The sequence below is a fragment of the Equus przewalskii genome, chromosome 6, assembly GCF_037783145.1.
Source record: "Equus przewalskii isolate Varuska chromosome 6, EquPr2, whole genome shotgun sequence".
Classification (NCBI taxonomy): domain Eukaryota; kingdom Metazoa; phylum Chordata; class Mammalia; order Perissodactyla; family Equidae; genus Equus; species Equus przewalskii.
The window spans coordinates 22,707,609-22,727,983 of record NC_091836.1 but is presented as its reverse complement, the minus strand read 5'-3'; the positions used below and the strand labels follow the sequence as shown (position 1 = coordinate 22,727,983).

Sequence of the window (20,375 nt, the reverse complement as noted above, 5' to 3'; positions counted from 1 at the left end):
CTGATCTACCTGTCTAACTACATCATCCGTAATTTGTTTCTTTCCTTCTGAGTGCTTAGTTTTATTTTAACTTAGGGAAGGTAGCCTAAAAAAAATCCTATCAGGCTCTGAATATCAGCTTCCAGTTTGGCTGAATTTCAGATTGTAAATTGCTAAATCCTTTCAAATATCTTGTCAGGTCTCAGCTGGGATGAACATTAACTATACCTGGCAGTATTGAACAACTCCATTAATTCTTAACATAGCAGTTTCCCAGAAAATCTCTCAGAGTCTCGTTAACTCTGGGAGGAGGGGCTCATATTAGACCTTCCTCCAAAAGTTGATTACAGGGTGTCTGTAAAGCCATGACCAACTAGGTTTTTCTTTCAGGTATCTTTTATAACTTAATTTTCTATTAACTTTTTGCAACAAAACTTTTAGTAAGGTTATTTAGGAAATTTGAAGGTTTTGCTTTTACGTGTACTTCTTGAATGATCTTATCTAATTGGAGCATCCCTTCTAATGGCCAATATAATTCCCTTGAGGCTGATAGCAGTTAGATAGGACCTTTAGCCACAAATGGAGTGCAACCCACATTTCTGTCTGACCATCTCTGATGGCAAAATGGGATGCAACTACGCTTTCATCCAATCATATTTTGGGACATTGACAATTACCAAGTCAAGCCCTTAGGACACAAAACAAGCTTAGTAAGACTTTGTAGTTCTTTGTAAATAGTTACAGCTTCTGGAACCTTTAGGTTTTGAGCAATAGTTCCAGAAGGTGGTGTGCCTGACTCTAAAGATTGAAGATCTCTTTGTTTCTTGGTTTGAAAGCTCAAAAAGAACCCAAAATGGTCACTGTAATTTTAAATTATCCTGGGTTATCTTGCCAGCCATTTACAGTTATTTCTATTTTAGGGAACTTTTTCAAGGTGGCCACAACAAATAAGATCTTTCTAGAGGATAATATTTAAGGTCTAACAGTGTATAACCCTCATAAGGTTAATTTCTAAAGAGAGTTTGTTATGGTTACTGAGAAACTCAATCCCCAAATGGCCAATTTTAACAAATGAAACAGTCAGACATAGACAAACATGAACAGACACAGAAATCCAATACCCTGGGACTCTAACCCAGAGTTCAGGACTCTAACCTCATCCATTGAGTGCCCCAGTGGCTGTAACCCCTTTATATAGTTTCCCTTGGAGTGGGACTTGAACCCACAGTTTTAGCCTTGGGACTTTAACCTGGCAAAATCTCCTTTATAGGTATTCTACCCACAATTCTGATGAGATTATTAGACTATTTAGGCACAGACATGTTTTACGGAGATCTCTCACCCCAAAGACCCTGATTCAGGAGCTGTTTCTTCTCTCAAAAGAAAAAAAAATCTTGGGACCTGGAGCACTGCAGTGGGAAACAGGAATCTGATCAGCCAAGCCTCCAGACAAAACTGTCTAGGCTGCCCCACACCCTGCTAGGGGTTTCAGAGCCTCAGGCAGGTGGTCACAGGACCTAGTCCCTTTGTGGTCATCAAAATTGTTACCACACAAATTGGAGTTCTCTTGCCCAATGTGCATAAAAAGCCAATTATTACAGTATCAGCTTTTGAGAGAAGAAAAAAGCTTTATTGCAAGGTCAACCTGCAAGGAGACAGGAGTCAACAGTTTCATATCTGTCTCCCAGATCCAGGGCTTGGGGCAACATTTATGGGACAAAAGGCAGGGCAGTCTGATGTGTGGAGATAGATGATTGGAGGTAAGGAGAAGTGTGATAATTGACAATCTGTGCAAGCGTAGTCAAGTTTCATGACTCTTCATAGGATGCATGCTCACAAAATGGTGGTATTAGTATGATCGGAGGGTGGAGTTTTCAGCCCCTTAATCACAAAAGGGCCACTTTTCAGGCATTTGTGCAGGCCCAGTTGATGGGTTGGTGGTCTCAACGAGCCTGAACTGGACAAGAGCTCATTTCTCAGTTCCTGAAAAACCACTTTTAATTATTCTGTTGATAAGATAGGGTCAGTTTGAACTGGTCCTAGAGGGCCTGTGGTTACATAAGGAGAAGATGTTAAATCTCTGCCTCATGGGGCTGGCACAGTGGTGTAGTGATTAGGTTTGTGTGTTCTGCTTTGGCAGCCCAGGGTTCATGGGTTTGGATCCTGGGCATGGACCTGCACACCCTCATCAAGCCATGCTGAGGCAGCATCCCACATACAAAGTAGAGGAAGACTGGCACAGATGTTAGCCCAGCAACAATCTTCCTTTACCAAAAAGAGGAAGATTGGCAACAGATGTTAGCTAAGGGCCAGTCTTCCTCACCCCCCGCCCCCCCCAAAAAAAAATAAATCTGTGCCTCATGCATAAGAGTTATCTTCTGTAAACTGAAGAGACTTTTGTTTCTCAGTGTTTTTTGAGGGCACAGAAATGTAATTAGAGAATGAAGATGGTATGCTTTGATCTTTATTTTAGAATGCTATTCTTTTGTTTTTATTAGTTGTAAAATGATATAATGAACGCTCATGTATCTACCACCTGATTCATAAAAATAGAACATTGCCAATATCTGTGAAGTCCACTATATGCCACTTACCCATCACATACCTTCCCTTTTCTCAGAGCTTCTATTCTGAATTTTGTGTTTATAATGTTCTAGCTTTTATTTGTATTTTAAGCATATGTTTATCTCTCTAGACAATATACTGTTTAATGTTGTTTCTGTAATTTGTATAAATGGAGTAACACTGTATATCACGTTCTGTGATTTGCTTCTCACCCCACAACACTATGTTCCTGAGATTCATATACAATATTACAAAGCTGTCATTCATTCATTTTCACTGCTGTATAATGTTCCATTGAATGACTATACAAAGATTGATCAATTTTACTGTTGATAAATTTAGGTTTCTTCCTCTTTTGTCTGCTTTTAAAAGTATTGTGAAACTTTTGTATGTATATCCTGGTAAAAATGTTCAAGAATTTTTCTAGGATACTTACTTAGGAAAGGAATTGTTGACCATTAGGCAAATTTTAGTGGTTGACTCAAATTGTTTTCCAAAGTGGTTGCCCTAATTTATACTATCAGTGTACAGTCATGTGCTGCATAACTATGTTTCAGTCAATGATGTTCCCCATGTACCATTATGGTCCCATAAGATTATAATGGAGCCAAAAAATTCTTATTGCCTAATGACATTGTAGTTGTCATAACATCACAGAGCAATGCATTATTCAAGTGTTTGTGGTGATGCTTATGTGAACAAACTTACTGTGCTGTCAGTCATAAAAAAGTATAGCACATACAATCATGTACAGTGCATAATATTTCATAATGATAATAAACGACGATGTTATTGGTTTATGTATTTACTATACTGTACTTTTAGTCACTATTTTAGAGTGTACTCTTTCTACTTATATAAAAAAATTTTACTGTAAAGCATTAGGCTGTGTTACGCTGGCAGCAGCCTCATACATCTCATGTTTACTGTGTCTCTTGATTTCATCATTTTCTCTTGTGCTTGATTTAATCTTGTGTTGTTTTCTTCATCATGGCCCCTAAGTGTGCAAAACCCACTGCTAATGTTACCAGTAAGAAGCTACATTGAGTGATTGACCTAGAAGTGAAATGAAAAGTTATTAAGGACTATGAAGGTGGAAAATCAGTGATGTTTATTGCTCACCAGTCAGGCATGTCCCATTCCACCATAGCTATGTACTTGAATAACAAGAACAAAGTGACAGAAGCTGTTAAAGGATCTGCTTCATTGAAGGCAACGAGACTGACAAAAATTTGAGAAGGGCCTACATCAGACATGGGGAAATTTCTAAAGGCCTGAGTTGAAGACCAGACACAGAAACATCTCCCTCTCAGCACCATGACAATCACAGCCAAAGCAAAAAGTTTGTCTGCAGTGTTGAAAGAAAAGGCTGGACCCAACTACAATGTTGACTTTACTGCTAGCTCTGGGTGGTTTAAGAGATTCTAAAATTGTTATTCATTACATAACGTGAAAATGAGTGGTGCATCTGCGAGTGCTGATGTGAAGGCAGCAGAAAAATTTTTGGTATCTCTCAATAAGTTGACTGAGGAGGAAAAGTACTTGCCAGAGCAAATATTCAACATGGATGAAATCTCCCTATTCTGGAAACAGATGCCTGAAAAGACTTCCATCCATAAGGAGGCCAAGTCAATGTCAGGTTTCAAGGCTTTTAAGGACAGAAAAACAGTCTTGCTTGGGGGCAATATTGCAGGCTACAAATTGAAACCCTTTGTGACCTGGCACAGTGAGAACCCCAGGACCTTCAAACATATCAATAAGCACACATTGCCAGTGTACTACAGGAGCAGTATGAAGTCATGGATGACCCAGCTCCTTTTCCAAGATGCTCCCTGTATTGCTACGCCAGTGAAATGGAGTACTGTTTGGAGAAAAACATACCTTTCAAGATTTTGCTTATTGTTGAGAATGCTCCCCTACATCCTCCTTTTATTGGTGATCATCATCCCAATATCAAAGCAGTGTTTCTCCCTCCAAACACCACGTCTTTGATCCAACCAATGGATCAAGGCATTGTAGCAGCTTTTAAGACCTACTACCTGAGGAGGATTATTGCTACAATTGAGGAAGATACTGATGAAATTCTGGAAGGATCACAACTTCTAGGACTGCATCAAGAACTTTGTCTGGGCTTGGGATGATGTCACCAAGGAATACATGAATGGCATCTGGAAGAAAACATTCAAGAGATTCATCCATGGCTTCAGAGGATTTTCCAGGGATGAGGAGGTTGCAAAAGTCAACAAGGCTGTGGTTGAGATGGCAAACAACTTAACCTGGGTGTGGATGAGGTTGACACTGAGGAGCTCCTAGAGGTGGTTCCTGAGGAATTGATTAATGAGGAGTTCTTGGAACTGGAACAAGAACACATAGCTGAACAATAGGCAAGAGAAAAGGAAACTGCAGGAAAAGAAAAAGAACACCCAAGAAAACTCACAGTGTTTAGCAAAAGCATTTTCAGACCTCAACAAGCTCCTCAAAAAGTTTGAAAACATGGACCCAACACCAAAAGGTTTTCATTAATAGAGAGGAGTTTTCATGGTGCATTATCTGCTTACAAGCAAATCTATGATGAAAAAAGAAACAAACCAAGCAAATAACATGGACACATTTCTGAAAAAAAATGACACTTCCTCAAGAAGGGTCTCAGGTAAGTCCTTCCAGAGGTATTCCAGAAGGCATCATTATCATAGGAGATGACAGCAACATATGTGTTATTGCCCCTGAAGACCTTCCAGTGGGACAAGATGTGGAGGTGGAAGACAGTGATATTGATGGTCCTGACCCCGTGTGTGTCTAGGCTAATGTATGTGTTTGGGTCTTCGTTTTTAACAAAAAATTTTTAAGCAAAAAAATAATAAAAAATTAAAAAAATGGAGAAATCGTATAGAATAAGGATATAAAGAAAAGATTTTTGTACAACTGTCCAATGTATTTGTGTTTTAAGCTAAGTATTATTACAAAAGAGTCAAAAAGTTAAAAAAATTAAAAAGTTTATAAAGTATAAAAGTTACAGTAAGCTAAAATTAATTTTTACTGAAGAAAAATATTTTTTTAATAAATTTAGTGTAGCCCAAGTGTGTAGTGTTTGTAAAGTCCACAGTAATGCTCAATAACGTCCTAGGCCTTCACATTCACTCACAACCCACTCAACTGCCTCACCCAGAGCAACTTCCATTCCTGCAAGCTCCTTTCATGGTAAGTGCCCTATACACGTGTACTTTTACTGCACCTTTTCTATGTTTAGGTATGTTTAGATATATACTTACCATTGTGTTACAATTACCTACAGTATTCAGTACAGTAACATGCTGTATATGTTTGTAGCCTAGGAGCAATAGGCTATATACCATGTAGCCTTGGTGTGTAGTAGGCTACCATCTAGCTTTGTGTAAGTACACTCCGTGATGTTTGCACAATGACAAAATCAGCTAACGATGCATTTCTCAGAACATATCCCTATTGTTAAGCGGCACATGACTGTATAACTGTTCTCCCCTTGCTCCACATTTTCACCAACACTTGTTATTGTGGTATCTTTTAATTTTTGCCAATTGCATGCAAGAAATGGTATCTTTATGGTTTTAATTCATGTGTTCCTGATTATCAGTGAGTTTAGCATCTTTTCATAGGCTTGTGTTTCCTTTTTGCGAAGTGTCTGCTTAAGCCTTTGGTCCTTTTGTCCATTGCATTGCATTTTTCTTTTAATTTGTAAGAGTTTTTCACCTAGTTTAGATCAGCAGTTCTCAACTGGAGGGGAATTTGCCCCTGAGGAAACATTTGGCAATGTCTGGAGACATTTTTGATGGTTACAACTGGGTAGGGGACAGCTACTGGCATCTAGCAGGCAGAGGCCAGGAATGATGCTAAAACACGCTATAACGCACAGGATAGCTTCCCCAACAAAGAATTATTTGGCCCAATATGTTAATAGTGCCAAGGTTGAGAAACTTTGTTCTAGATACTCATATGTTACCAGTTATACATGCCGTAAATATTTTTTCCCAGTTTGTGGATAGTTTCATTTTTCTCATGGTACCTTTTGATGAGGAGAAATTCTTAATTTTAACATAATTGAAGTTATCAATCCTTTCTTTTATGGATTGTGCTTTTTGTGTCTGATTTAAGAAAGTTCCCTATCTTCTAAGCATAGAGATTCTCCAACAAAGCGTTTTAAGAATTTTTAATTTTGCTTTTCTACATTTAAGCCTCTAATCCACTTGAAATTGATATCTGTTTATGATGTAAGTTTAGAGTCCAAAACTAATTTTTATATGGTTAACTAACTGGTTGAGCACCATTTATTAAAAGTCCATTCTACCCCTACTGGTCCACAATGCTGGTCTGTCGAATATCAAGTTTTCAGGTATGGGCTTCTTTCTAGTTCTCTAATTTATTACCACCTTTTTATGTGGAGGCTAAAGTTATCTCCACCTTCTTATACAAGGAAAATTGGATCCCAAGAGTTTAAGAATTCTGAAGAATTCATGAAAACAGATTTCAAGAACTTTTTTTTTGGTGTTTCTCTATATTTCCTAGAGAAACAAAGAGAAGGGGACATGAGATTGTTATTTTTAATACCAACAAGACCAAATACTTCTAAAGTGAAAATGAACTCATTAATTTTACTGAAAGTTGTTTCACTTCTCCACAAACTACATTTGCCTACAGTACACATTTCAGGAAGGGTGGAAACCTATTTATTTTTCAACTAGGAAAAAAGGCTTTTCTGGAACATTTTCTTAGCATCTATAATCTAAACTTATATATCATTTAATTCTTTAATTGAGAGGTTATAACAGAAATATCCATATTCTTTCCTCCATAGTAAGAAAGGCCAATTTCCCAACTGCTGAAAAGGTAGCCCTTATGGGCATTTATGACTAGATCATTCCTGGAAAGGAATCTATAACTCAAAGAACAGTCACACCTGTCAATCAGCCTCAGCTGTCAGCTTTCAAATCCAGTTGCTCCGAAGCCAGCGGAAAAACTATTTACGGAGTGAAGCCCAGAGGAAGTGTAAGTATACATTTCTTTCTTTCCTCTTTTCTCTTTTCTTTTCCTAACACTTTCCCTTCCTTCTCACTTATCCCACACAAGCTCCACACAACTATTCTATAACATTGAAATGGGATCATTTTATTATAATACAAACTATATTTTGGGTTTGAGGTAAATCAGAAGCAGAAATATAAATTCACTGACTCAGAACATAACTGCATTGGGACAAAAAGTTTTCCAGGAAAGGAAAAAATTTCCACTTCTTCCTTGAGAAGATAATCTGGAAATTATTCCCTTTTTAAGCTCGTCAACTGTTTGCTATTGCTCCTTATTAATATTATTTCTTTTTTCCCTGAATACTCTTGATACTATTATCAATTAACAGCGTAATTATTCTAGAGCCTTCATGTATAGGTTTTGAGGAGGAATGAGAAAGGATTTTCTGTGGTGACAGTTCATGTTCCCTGATACCCATTTTTGATATTTGATCACCATGAAGCTTGTCAACCGATGGCCAAGCACTGACGTCGAGTGTTCATTAAATACTCTGGTTGGACAGGGTGTCTTTAGCTGATCACATGGCCAGCACCAGCTGGTGGTTAAACCCAAGGGGGCCAAGAGGATTTATCAGATCTGGAGCCTGCAAATTGATTAGACTGAATTTATTAGATTTAGACCCCTGTTTAGAACCATATAGCAGAAAGATATTTAATCAAAACTCAGGAGCCTCTGTTTACCAAATTGCCTGTACATACCTCTATCGAGATATGTGTATAGGAGGTCTCTGGTGATCTCTTAAGGAAATTTTCATGAATAAGAGTTATAGGTTTCCACCCCACTTACACACATTAAACAAACAATTTCCTAAAATGAATGTGCAAAGACAAACAAGAGTTGCTCCAGAGACATGGTGAAGACACACAGATATAGAGCTTTTTAGCAACGTGGACGTATGCAATGCTGCAAATAAACTAGGATGAGAAATCAACTTGTTTTGCAATGACCCCCAGGTTGAGGCCATGAACACAGGTTTCAGTTACTTACAGGAAAAAAAAAGGCAAAGCCACAAAAGCCCTACAACCATCAGACATAAACACAGACAGTCTGCCGCATGTGGAAGATTCTGAGCACTCTGCCAACTTGCCTGCCAGGGAAAGGGGTCCCTTGTCTCTCCAGGTGATGGAAGTAGCAGCAGTTGCAGTCCGGGCTCCTGAGAGTAACCAGGTAGGTTATCCACGGGAGCTGCACCTGATCTGTACCTGTTTCCTGATGCTACAAGCTGTACCCACATGCAGGCTAGAAAGGCTTGCAGGTGAAACATCACAGTCACGTGGACAACAATGCCAGGAGCACAGGAGAGGCTACCATCCATACAAAATTCACACTTAAGGTGCTGCCTGAGGGCCAGACCAGGGAGATGGTATAAGCAGTGCCCCTAAAAGACGCCCTTCCACAACCGGCCTCCACCCAGATTTGGAACAGCCAAAAGTGTGCCATGTGGATTGTTGCCGTGATAATGTGAATAAATGAGAAACATGGTTAGTAGTTACAATTTCCGCCAAATGGTTGAAAATACAATTGAGTTACCGGCACCTTAGTTCTTAATGTGCCATCATAAGCATCTGGCTCAAACTTAACAAAATACTACAAAATTTTAGTTTGAACTCCAGAAATCTACAATGGGATAACTTGGCAATTCTCGCTTCCCACGCCCAGGTCAGCGTCAGGCAGCACGCTGGGCATCAGCGAAGAGAGGCTCTGGTCCGTTTGCTTGGCTTTAGACAGACCCCTCCATTCGGCCTCCTCCTCTCCTTTTCTTAAAGATGCTGAAAATTTTTCATGGACCAGACTTCGAAATGGCGCCATGGCCAGGGGGAAAATGTCTATTACGCGCTCCCTAGACCGGTTCCCAAAGTGGGGAGCAGCTTTAACTCCGAGGCGAGGCAGGAGCCGGTCCTATAAACGAGTAGGTTTTGAAAACAGAGGGCGGAGAACGAGCCTCGGGAACGCAAACGCCGCCATGCTCCAAACCCTTTTCCAGGGGCCAACCTCCCGGAACGGAACACTACCGCCCCGAGTGCCAGCGCTGACCGTTAGCCAGGGGCGGGGTCGGGGTCACGTGGCCGGCGCCGGGGCACAGCCCGGCGTGCGCGGGAGCACGCACTGCGGCTTGGGCCTCGGCCGCGCGCCTTGCGTGCGCGCGCAGGCCGGGGGCGGGGCGTGTGGGCTGAGCCTCCGGCGCGCGCTGGAGCGGAGGCGGGGCCGGAGTGGGGTGGCGGGCGGGGGCTGGACCTCCTCCTGCGAGGCTGGGCTGGCGGCTGCGGCGGCGGTGGGAGGCGTGTGATCCGCGGAGGGGCGCCTCGGCCATGACTGCGGAGCTGCAACAGGACGACGCGGCCGGAGCGGCCGACCGCCAAGGCTCGGTGGGCCCCGGGGCTGCTAGCGGGAGCCGGGGGTCGGGCTCTGGGTCCCGAGAGGGGAGAGGGCGCGGGGCCCGGGCGGGAGCCGCGCGTGTCGCGGGCGGGCCTGCGGGGCTGCGGGGCTGCGGGGCTGCGGGCGCGGGGCGGGCTGGGGCCGGGGTGGAGGGCGCCGGGCGGGTGAGGACGGACCCTCGGGGAGGAGGCTGAAGTCTTTGCAAGGCTCAGGTCCCCGAGATTGAGGACCATCTTCGGGTCCGTGGGCGAGCTGAAGTTCGGGGTGGGGGGGGATTTGGTGTTTTGGAAAACCACATAGTATAAAGGGCCGGACGTAGGGCTGTCTGCATCAGAGATCTCTCAGGAGAGCGCTCCTGGGCCCGGATCAGGGGTGAGAAACTTCCGAAAGCGGCAGCTTTGATGGCTTTTGTTTTTTGTTCGTATTTTTAAATCGGTTTTACGGCAGTGTTGTTTTAAAGTGTCTAAAGCAGACCGAAGTTGTCTAACTTAAAGCTAGGATTTATCAACACCTTGTGAAAGAACAGGTCCCAGTTACCACTTCCGAGCTTCCCCTACCCCCCCCCCCCCTTTTTTTTTTTAAACGGAGTAGCCTCCCCGATTACTGCATTCATCCCTCTAGATTTTAACGAGGGGGAGGAATAGCGCGATGAATAGAAGGTATGCTGTTAATGCTTTCCTATTCCTATTCTCTAAGGAGATTGAAATCAATACAAGGATTTCTGGGCTAAGATGGTGAGAGTGAAAACACTGGTTTGGGAGAAAATCAAAAGGCTAATGTCTGTGTGAAGAAACTTGGCAAGTGGGCAATTTGAGAATGTCTTCTAATGTTTCTTTGGAATGTTAGAACTTAACACTACCCCCTCACCCCTCAAGTCCTGCGCTTTTTCAAGACAGAATGGGAAACCTGTGCCAGATACTTAAATACGAGTTTGGGAATGAGGAATTTCATAAAATATTTACAATATAAAGCTGTCAGATACCTCCACATGAGAGCTCTTTTAAGTGTTTTTATTGTTTTCATGCACTCAGGAGACCAATAGTGTATAAGGTGAACGCATTTCCTTTGAATACTCCTGTAGTAAAAGATAACTTCCAGGTCCTGGGCTCCAAAATTGAAGTATGTGGATGGCATTTCGTGTGCTGATTTCTAATGGAAATATTATTTTTAGGTGTTTACAAATGCCTCTTGGAATCTGAGTCAGGATTTTCTCTGGTTTCAGAGATCAGTTCCATTTGTTTTTAGGACAGTGACTTAAAAACAGGTGGGAAAATCTTAGTTTTGAGACAGTCATGTTGATTTAGAGAAGGGACTATTTTAAGGGAGAGCAAGTCATATTTAAATTTGTCGGAGCTCTGTCAATTGAGACCATGTGCCTGTTAATCAGGAGCATCATTTACTTCTGCCGCAGTTTGAGTGGTGACCACTGTCTTAGCACTCTCTATTTGAGAGTTTGTATGTGAGGTGTTTGAGGAACACTTTATATAAGTCATAGCTATTTTTGGACAGCTTGGATCTCTGGTGGCTGTGGCTGGCTGGAGTACCCTCATTCCTGGCAACCTGCGGAGTGATGACATTTACTGTTCTTCCCAGTGATTCGCCCCATCCAGACAGATGATAAGCTTGGAATGCTTGATAATGTTTGCCCTTTTTGTTTCTGCTAATGTAAAATGCTTAAAGTTAGCAAGCTAGGTTGAAGGAATCTTAAATGGGAAAAGTAGCTTTCGCAACTCAGAGGAAAGATTTTAATAATGTCTTCCTCATCTTGATAAGTTTCCTGTTAGAATGGACTCTATTTGGAATTCTCTGAAGCATTCTACATTACCCTTAAAGGATCATTCATTGTTCTAGTTGAGAAGAGCCTTCCTCCCCTGACACTCAGAAGCTATTTAAAACCTAGAATGCTTCCCTTCCCTTATTCGTCGGTTGTGCATGGGACAGACAGAACCTTTTTTGGCTTCCCAAGACTTTTAGTGAGAGAAAAATGTAGTACTCTTGAAATATGTTCTCAGTACTCGAACCTAAAAGAGGACACTTTGTGATATTCCTGTGTCCCCCAGACTGCAGACGCAGATATCTAAAGAGATTACTTCCAGACAGCTTCCTGTATTTTAATCAATTCTTGACTCAGATAAAAATCAGCAGCAGTGTTTACGGTTATTGTGAGATAAACAACTTGAAGTCAGGTTGGTTCTTATAAGCTGTCATTCTTGGCAGCTGTTGTAGGGTTCATCACACATTCTTTGTGCTAAATGAAGCCTTATGAAAACCTGCCAGTTTCAGTGAAAAGTTAATGTCCCTTTTGCTTGCTCTTGATTTATTGGCTTTTCCTTCCCTTTTACCTGGTCTTATTCGTTTTTGGAACATCAGTAAGTCAGTGCTTGGTTGGCTTCCACAACTTGCATGCCTCCTCAGTTACAAAGTTTCTGTTCGCACAATGAGTACAGTGTTTATAAAACACATTAACAACGCCTCACCAGGCAAGATCTTTCCATGTGTTTTGTTTCATCAAAGGAGTTTAAAGCAATAGCCAAGTGAAGCACATATTTTGCAAGGAAAATAATGATGCAGATAGCAGTAGGAGCTGACATTCATTGAGCGTGTGCTGTGTGCCAGACCATGTGCTCAGAACTTTATCATCTCAGTACTTATGACAACTCCATGAAGTTTTCTTATGGGAAGGCTATACCTGTTAAATAATTTGCCCGTGGTCACCCAGCTAGTAAATAGTACAGCCAGGAGTGAATCCAGGCAATTCTGACTCCAAGAACCCAAGATATCCCTGATCCTGCTTATTAGTCAGTGGACCCATTGTCTTGGGTCAGAACCTTTCTATTAATTTTTAGAACTCTCCTGATGTTTTCAACTTTCAGTCCTCTCTCTACTCTTTCTAAATACATAAGCTTCTATTCTACTTGACCGATATTGCTGACATCTAAAGGGAGCTGTCTCATTTTTTTTTTTTTTTTACCCCTTTGGCATCACTTCTCTCAGTGGAAGAGGTACCCTTCCCTTCTCCCTTCATTTCTTAGAGATGAATCTAGATCAGTGGTGTCTGGAGACCTTTTTGATTGTGACTTATGGGGGAGGATGCTACTGGCATCTAGTGGGTGAAAGCCAGGAATGCTGCTAAACATCCTACAATGTCCAGGATAGCCCCACAAAGCAAAGAGTCGTCTGGCCCAAAAATGTCAGTAATGCTGAACTTGAGAAACCCTGATTTAGGTGATGTCTCTCCTCATTCTAAGTTATCTCACATCTCCTTTATCCTAGGCTAACACCCAGACACCTTCACTGTCTTCTACTCCCTTGTGACTCAAAATATGGTCCGTGGACCAGCAGCATCAGCTGGGAGTTTTTTGGAAATGTAGACATTTGGGTGTGCTGGAGCCAGCTTGTCGATTGTGTTCATCTCTTCCCAACTCTGTATTTAGTGACGACATGTTGGTGGCTTGAAATTGCCACGGTCAAGTATTTATAGTACCAAGGAAATAAGCAAGCTGTGCAGATCTACACACCACTGTTTGGGCCTCCACCCTAGACCGATTGAATCAAATCTGCCTTTTGACAAGATCCCTGGGTGATAAACTTTGAGAAGCTCTGTCCTACTCCACAGAATTCCTCTTTTCCCTTCAGCTATGCACACATTTCTCCAGTCCTCAAACAAAAGAATAACAACGAAATCCTCTTCTGCCCTGTCCAGCTGTTGCCTTGTCCACCACCTTCCTTTTATTTTGTTTACTTTTTGAACAAAGTTTCTAAATCCACCTGTTTCTTTTCTAAAGTGTTTTTCCAATTACGGTGTGATTCTAACTCAATGTAGAAAACTTAGAAAATACAGACCCAGGCAAGATTAACTCTTGGCTGATAGGAGGCACAGCCCCCATGCTGAGCCAAGTTAGTTCCCAGATTCCAGCATAGAACTTGAGGTGGCAGCAACAGCTCTGCAAAAGCCCAGTTGGGAGATGGCTGTGGGGAGCAGTCTAGGCTCCAGCAAGAAGAGGGCTGATTGCCCAGAGGCCTGGAGAGAGGCTAACCAGGCAAGAGAAGGTTAGATTGTAGGGCAATGAGTGGTTTCATGTGATCAGCATCTCCCGGCTTCCCACTGAGAGCCTTGCCAATAGTAGGCTTCTAATATTGTTACTAGTGAATGAAACAAATCTCTCGGAAGTGACCAATGACCACTTGGTCGAATCAGTGGCCTTTAAGTAGTAATTCTTTTTGCCATTTTCCCTTCCTTGTTCAAGTACCCACTCAAGTTCCAGTCTCATACTTTTATTTTTGATGGTTCCTCATTGCCACTTTGTTGTTATTTTGGCATTTGATTTTATTGCTACTTGTTATCAACTGTTCTGCTTTTTTCTAGAAATTTCCAGCATATATTTTTTAATCATTTGCCATAGTCTCATTACAGACAGAAGTAGTAGGCCCTCACTTCTGAATTGACTGCATCATTTTACAACTTTCTTATGAAAATTAGCTCTGGAAGAGATGTTTGACTTTATCTAATACAGCCTTCATCTTGCAAAGGCCGTAAGGGGTTTAGGGAGTTCATTTACTCTGGCTCCCGCAGTCTAAGGCAGAACCCTGGCCTCGGGCTTCAGTCCCGTGTTAGTGCCCTCAGTGCTACAGCTCCCTTACTTCCTGAGCCCCCCTCCTTTGGACCTTCGGGCCCTCTGTTATTCTGGTTCTTCTACCTTTCTTCTCTTCTAGGGGCTAACCCGTTTGCTTTCTTGCCTGTTACTGTCCTTTTATTAACTGCGTCCAAATCTGCATTTGTAATCCCGAGTTGCAAATGCCTTCTCCCCCTCTATTTCCAAATGGTTGTTAAACAGTTCTACTTGAATGTCAACCTCCTTGGCTATGTACATTTGCTGTGTAGCTACTATTCCCACGGGTATTATACCAGGCAGGGGAATGTACTTGTAATAATAGCATCTGTCATATTCCAGTTACTGCCCTGAGCACTTTTCTGCACATTTTTAGTATTTACAAAAACTCTGCAAGGGATGAATTATTATATCTTATTACTGATGAAGAAACTGAGACTCAGATAGTAATATAGCTTATAAGGGCCTAATATGAGCTCTTAAGTCTGTTTGCTTCCGTATTATAGATGAGAAATGTGGCTTACTGGTAATTAAATTCTAAGTAGCAGAACTGACACTTCAGGCCATTCTGAATTTGTCCCGCTGCAATACATGCCTTTCTAAAACCAAACATTTTGACCACCACTTGACAGTTTACGAAGCACTTTAACACATAATCTTGTTGAACCCATATAGCAGTCCTACGCCATAAAATGTAGTGTGACTAGGAAGTAGAATTTGCAAAGTGACAGAGCTCGTAAGTGATAAAACCAAAACCATAGCACAGGTAGTTTTCTCCTAGGATATCGGTATTCTCACTGCAGCCTCTAGAGTTTTGGTTGACAGCTAGGTCACAGAGTTTTACGTTTATACATTTTTTCATTTTACTAACAATTCCTATATGCAGTACTTCATTTGATATTCACATCAGTCCTGTCAAAGCCTGTGGTATACTTTATTTTCCAGATATGGAAATCGGTGGTCAGGAAAGTTGAGATTTGCCCAGAGGCTGACATGTCGTGGAGTCTGGGCTGCATATTTCTGCTATCTAGGCTTTCTACGTAAAAAGGGAGGTCAAAATTCCGGACATACAAAGCCAAATTAGAGATCTGCGTGAGTTGGTGTTAGCAGCATGCTTCCTGGTGGTTGGTAGTCCGTTTCAACTCAAGATGTCTTAAACAAAGATTTCCTTTTTCCATTCTTCCTGCCCAAGTTAGTTTTTACCTTGTGTCCTTTTTCTTTTTTGGTGTGTGGGTGTTTATGTGTATGTGTGCAGGTGCAAATATTTCTTGATTTTTATTCAATTGAATTGAAATTCGTATAATAGAAAATTAACTTTTAAAGTGTACAATTCACTGACACTTAAGATATGCACAGTATTGTGCAACCACCACCTGTATGTAGTTCCAAGACATTTTCATCATCCCAAAAGAAAAGCTGTATCCACTAAGCTGTCACTCCCTATTTCTTCCTTCTCCCAGCCCCTGGCAAGACCGGTCTGCTTTCTGTCTCTGCATTTGCCTATTTTGCATATTTCATATAAATGGAACTATACAGTATCTGACCTTTTATGTCTGGCTTCTTTCACCTACTGTAATGTTTTCAAGGTTCAGTCAAGTTGTAGCATCTATCATATTTCATTCCTTTTAATGACTAATATTCTACTCTTACTACATTTTATCCATTTTTCCATTGGTGGACGTTTGAGTTGTTTCCACGTTTTGACTATTGTGAAGAGTGCTGCTGTGAACATTTGTGTACAAGTTTTTGAGTACCTGTTTCCATTTCTTTTGGGTTAGAAGTGGAATTGCTGGGTCATGTGGTAATTCTATTTTTAACTTCTTGGGGAACCACCAAACTGTTGTCCACAGCAGCTGCGCCATTTTACATTCCCACTAGCAATGCACAGGAGTTCCAGTTTCTCCTCATCCTTACCAAACACTTGTTATTTTCCATTTTTGTTTTGTTTTGTTCTATAATGGCCATCCCCATGTGTGTGAAGTGGAATCTCATTGTAGTTTTGATTGGCATTTTCCTAATGGCTGATGTTGTTAAGCATCTTTTCATGTGTTTATTGGCCATTTGTATACTTCTTTGGAGGAATGTCTATTCAAGTCCTTTGCTCATTTTTGAGTTGGGTTTGTCTTTGGTTGTTTGAATTGTAAGAGTTTAATATAATCTGGATACTAGACTCTTATCAGATTTATGGTTTGAAAATACTTTCTCCCATCCTGTAGGTTGTCATTTCACTTTCTTGATAATGTCCTTTCATGCACAACAGTGTTTAATTTTGAGGAAGTCCCAATTACCTATTTTTTCCTTCTGTTTCTGCTTTTGGTATCATATCTAAGAATCCATTGCCAAATCCAAGATCATGAAGATTTTTCTCTATGTTTTCTTCCAAGAGTTTTATATTTGGCTCTTATATTTAGGTTATTGATCCATTTTGAATTAGGTTTTGTATATTGTGTGTGGTAGGGATCCAACTTTGTTCTTTTACATGTGGGTATCTTGTTTTCCCAGTACCATTTTTTGAAGAGACTATTTTTTTCCCCATCAAATGGTCTTGGCACTCTTGTTGACAATCAGTTGACCATAGATGTATGGTTTTTTCTGAACTCACAGTTCTGACTCATTTGTCTATGTGTCTGTCTTTATGCTAGTACTACACGGCATGATTACTGTAGCTTTGTAGGTTTGAAATTAAGAAGTGTGAGTCCTCCAAGTTTGTTCTTTTTCAGTATTGTTTTGGTTATTCAGAGTCCACTGAAATCCCGTATAAATTTGAGTATCAGCTTTCCCATTTCTGAAAAAAAGGCCATTGGAATTTTGATAGGGATTGCATTGAATTTGTAGATCACTTTGGGTAGTCTTGCCATTTTAGCAGTGTAAGTCTTTGTAATTTAATGTGTGAACTTGGTTGGGCCGTGAAGTGCCCAGACATTTGTCAGATATTATTCTGGGTATGTTTGTGAGGGTGCTTCTGGATGAGATTGACATTTGAATTGATAAACTGAATAAAGCAGATTGCCTCCTTAATGTCTATGGGCCTCGTTCAGTCAACTGAAGACCTGACTAGAACAAAAAGGCTGAGTAAGAGGAAACGTCACCTACCTGACTGCTGGCTTGGGACATCTGTCTTCCGTCCTCCGACTGGAACTTAAACCATCAGCTCTTCTGATTCTCAGGCTTACCAACTCAGACTGGAACTACACCACCGACTCTCCTGGGTCTCCAGCTTGCCAGCTGCAGATCTTGGGACTTCTCAGCCTCCGTAATCACAAGAGCCAATACCTTACACACTCATGTGCCTGATAACAATGTTTTGATTGAAGGACTGTATATGCAGTGGTGGACGCATAAGATTAGTACCATATAGTTTATGTGTGTAGTAGGCCATACCATCTAGGTTTGTGTAAGTACACTCTTCTGTTCACACAGTGTTGAAATTGTCGAATGATGCACTTCTCAGGTTAAGTGTTAAGTGACACATGACTGTAATAAATTACTTTACCAACACGCACACAGGAAACTAGAAATACAAGGTTCCTTTACACACACACACACACACACACACACGCACGTATACCCTATGTTCTGTTTCTCTGGAGAACCTTGACCAATACAGTCTTTGAATCCATGAACCTGAATGTCTTCCCATTTATTTAGATTTCCTTTAACTTCTTTTGCAGTGTTTTACAGTTTTCTGGGTACAAGTCTTTCACCTTCTTTGGTTAAATTTATTCCTAGATATTTTATTCTTTTGAATACTATTGTAAATGGAATTGTTTTCTTAATTTCCTTTTCACATTGTTCTTTGCTGCTGTGTAGAAGCACAACTGATTTTTGCATGTTGATTTTCTACCCTGCAACTTTGCTCTATTTGTTAATTAGCTCTAGTAATGTTTTTGTGGATTCTTTGGAACTTTATATAGATAATCATGTCTCTTGTGAATAGAGATAGTTTTACTTTTTCCTTTCCAATTTGAATGCCTTTTATTTATTTTTCTTGCCTGATTGCTCAGGCTAAAACTTCAGTACAATGTTGAATAGCACTGTGGAAAGTGGGCATCCTTATCTTGTTCCTGATTTTAGGGGGAAAGGTTTTGATATTTTACCATTGAGTGTGATATAAGCTGTGATAAATAAAGGGCTTTTCTCATGTTGAGGAAATTTCCTTTTATTTTTAGTTTTCTGACAGTTTTTATTGTGAGAGGGTGTTAGATTTTCTTAAATGCTGTTTCTGCATTGATGATGGTCCTGTGTTTTCCCCCCTTCATTCTATTAGTGTGTTTATTACGTTGGTTGGTGTTCTTACTGGTTTCCTATTATGTCATTGGCAATAGCATTCTGTCAGGCTTCCGTCTTCAAATATTTGACATTCTTTGAGCTGTTCAGAGTTTATCCTCCCTTTCCATTTCTCCTACAGCATTCCCCTCTCGTTACACGTGGTTTATTCAGTAGCCCTCTAACTCATAGTTAAGCTGTCTTTCCCTACTCATCCTACTTTGAACTAGTTGTTCATATGTGCTAGATTAATCACCTTAAAGTACCTTTTCTCCCCCTTCATCTTTCTTCCTTGCTGAGGAGTCTGTAATGATTTTCCATTGTTCATCAGATCAAGTCTAAACTTATCCTGACATTTAGAACACTTCATAATCCAACCTGCATCAGCTCTCTGGTCCCTGTTATTTATCAAAAATAGAAACTACATACTAAGGCCCACCTAATAATAACTTAAAATTTTACTGTTGTTAGATTTCTGAAACCATAAGCATGTAAACTTGATTTCTTATATCTTTCCCATATTTTCCTAGTTTCTCAGTTAACCTTCACAATATATTGCTAAAAATGGCATTTTTAAAAACTTTTGAAGATGCATTCCATATGACTTTATTGTAACAGCTTCCCATTCTCATTTCTTGTATTTAGTTGGGGCATGTATTCAAAGAAATAAGAAAATATTTTTTTAATGTATCCTAAAGTAAGAAAGAAACAAAGTGCAGGACATAATTTATAGTGTGAAAAAATATATTCAGATGCAGAGATCAATTCTAGAAAGATATATCAGAAATTGTTAATAGTGGGTACTCCTGGGAAATGAGACTGGGATGGGAGGAAGAGGGAAATTTCCTTTTCGTTTTGTATCCTTTATACTGTTGGAATTTCTTACTTAGTGAATCTGAAAAAAAGATGAAAAAGTTTGAAAGTAAATAATGGTTAGTTCCTTTTTTATTGCTATTAATTCCTGTTTAAACCTCTTTACACCATATAAGAGTAGCTAAATTTTAAAAGTTTTTAAAGCTTTTTAAAAACTTTAAGCCAATTGATGAATCAGAACAGTCATTTTCATCATGTGCCTACTTTTTGCGTCATTAAAATAAGTTAGCAAGTAGCCTGTTTCAGGAGATTTAATTGTATCCAAAAAAGCTGCTATTTGTCATTTTAAGGGAGTCGTATTCTTATGGCACTTTAGATTTCTGCTTTATGAGTAAGTTGGACCAACATGGAGTTGTTGCTGGAAGAAAAACTGAAAAAATGCCAGGGCTTCTGTGGGCCATTCCTCGTTTTGTGCAAGTGGAAAGGTTGGCAGCAGTCTCAGGGTGCGTCATTGGGACCCTGTTGTCCAGACTGGATTTCTGGAGTTGCCGCTGTACATTTTCTTTGACTCCTAAAGTTATTCTTTTGCTTTCCTTGGGTACTTAAGTTTTATTTTAAAATTGAAAAACCAGATCTTTAACTTTGGAGGGAATTTTATTAGGCATACCTTGGTAGCTCTTTGGAGTAAAGGGACGTTTATCTATTAGT

The 20,375-nt window shown here is 40.4% G+C and overlaps 1 protein-coding gene across 11 annotated transcripts in view; it reads left to right on the top strand.

Moving 5' to 3' along the window:
* Positions 1-9,728: 9,728 nt before the first annotated feature.
* USP28 (ubiquitin specific peptidase 28) overlaps positions 9,729-20,375 on the top strand; it is a 59,260-nt gene continuing 48,613 nt past the window's right edge. For 7 of the 11 annotated variants that reach the window (XR_011540864.1, XM_070623155.1, XM_070623153.1 and 4 more), the window contains exon 1: positions 9,729-9,968. Coding sequence is in view for 6 of the 11 variants with exons in the window: in XM_070623155.1 (XP_070479256.1) it covers positions 9,912-9,968 (57 nt within the window). In the remaining 5 variants the exon portion in view is untranslated. The remainder of the gene's footprint in view (positions 9,969-20,375) is intronic. The other 4 variants (XM_070623159.1, XM_070623156.1, XM_070623160.1 and 1 more) reach the window with 3 other exon arrangements.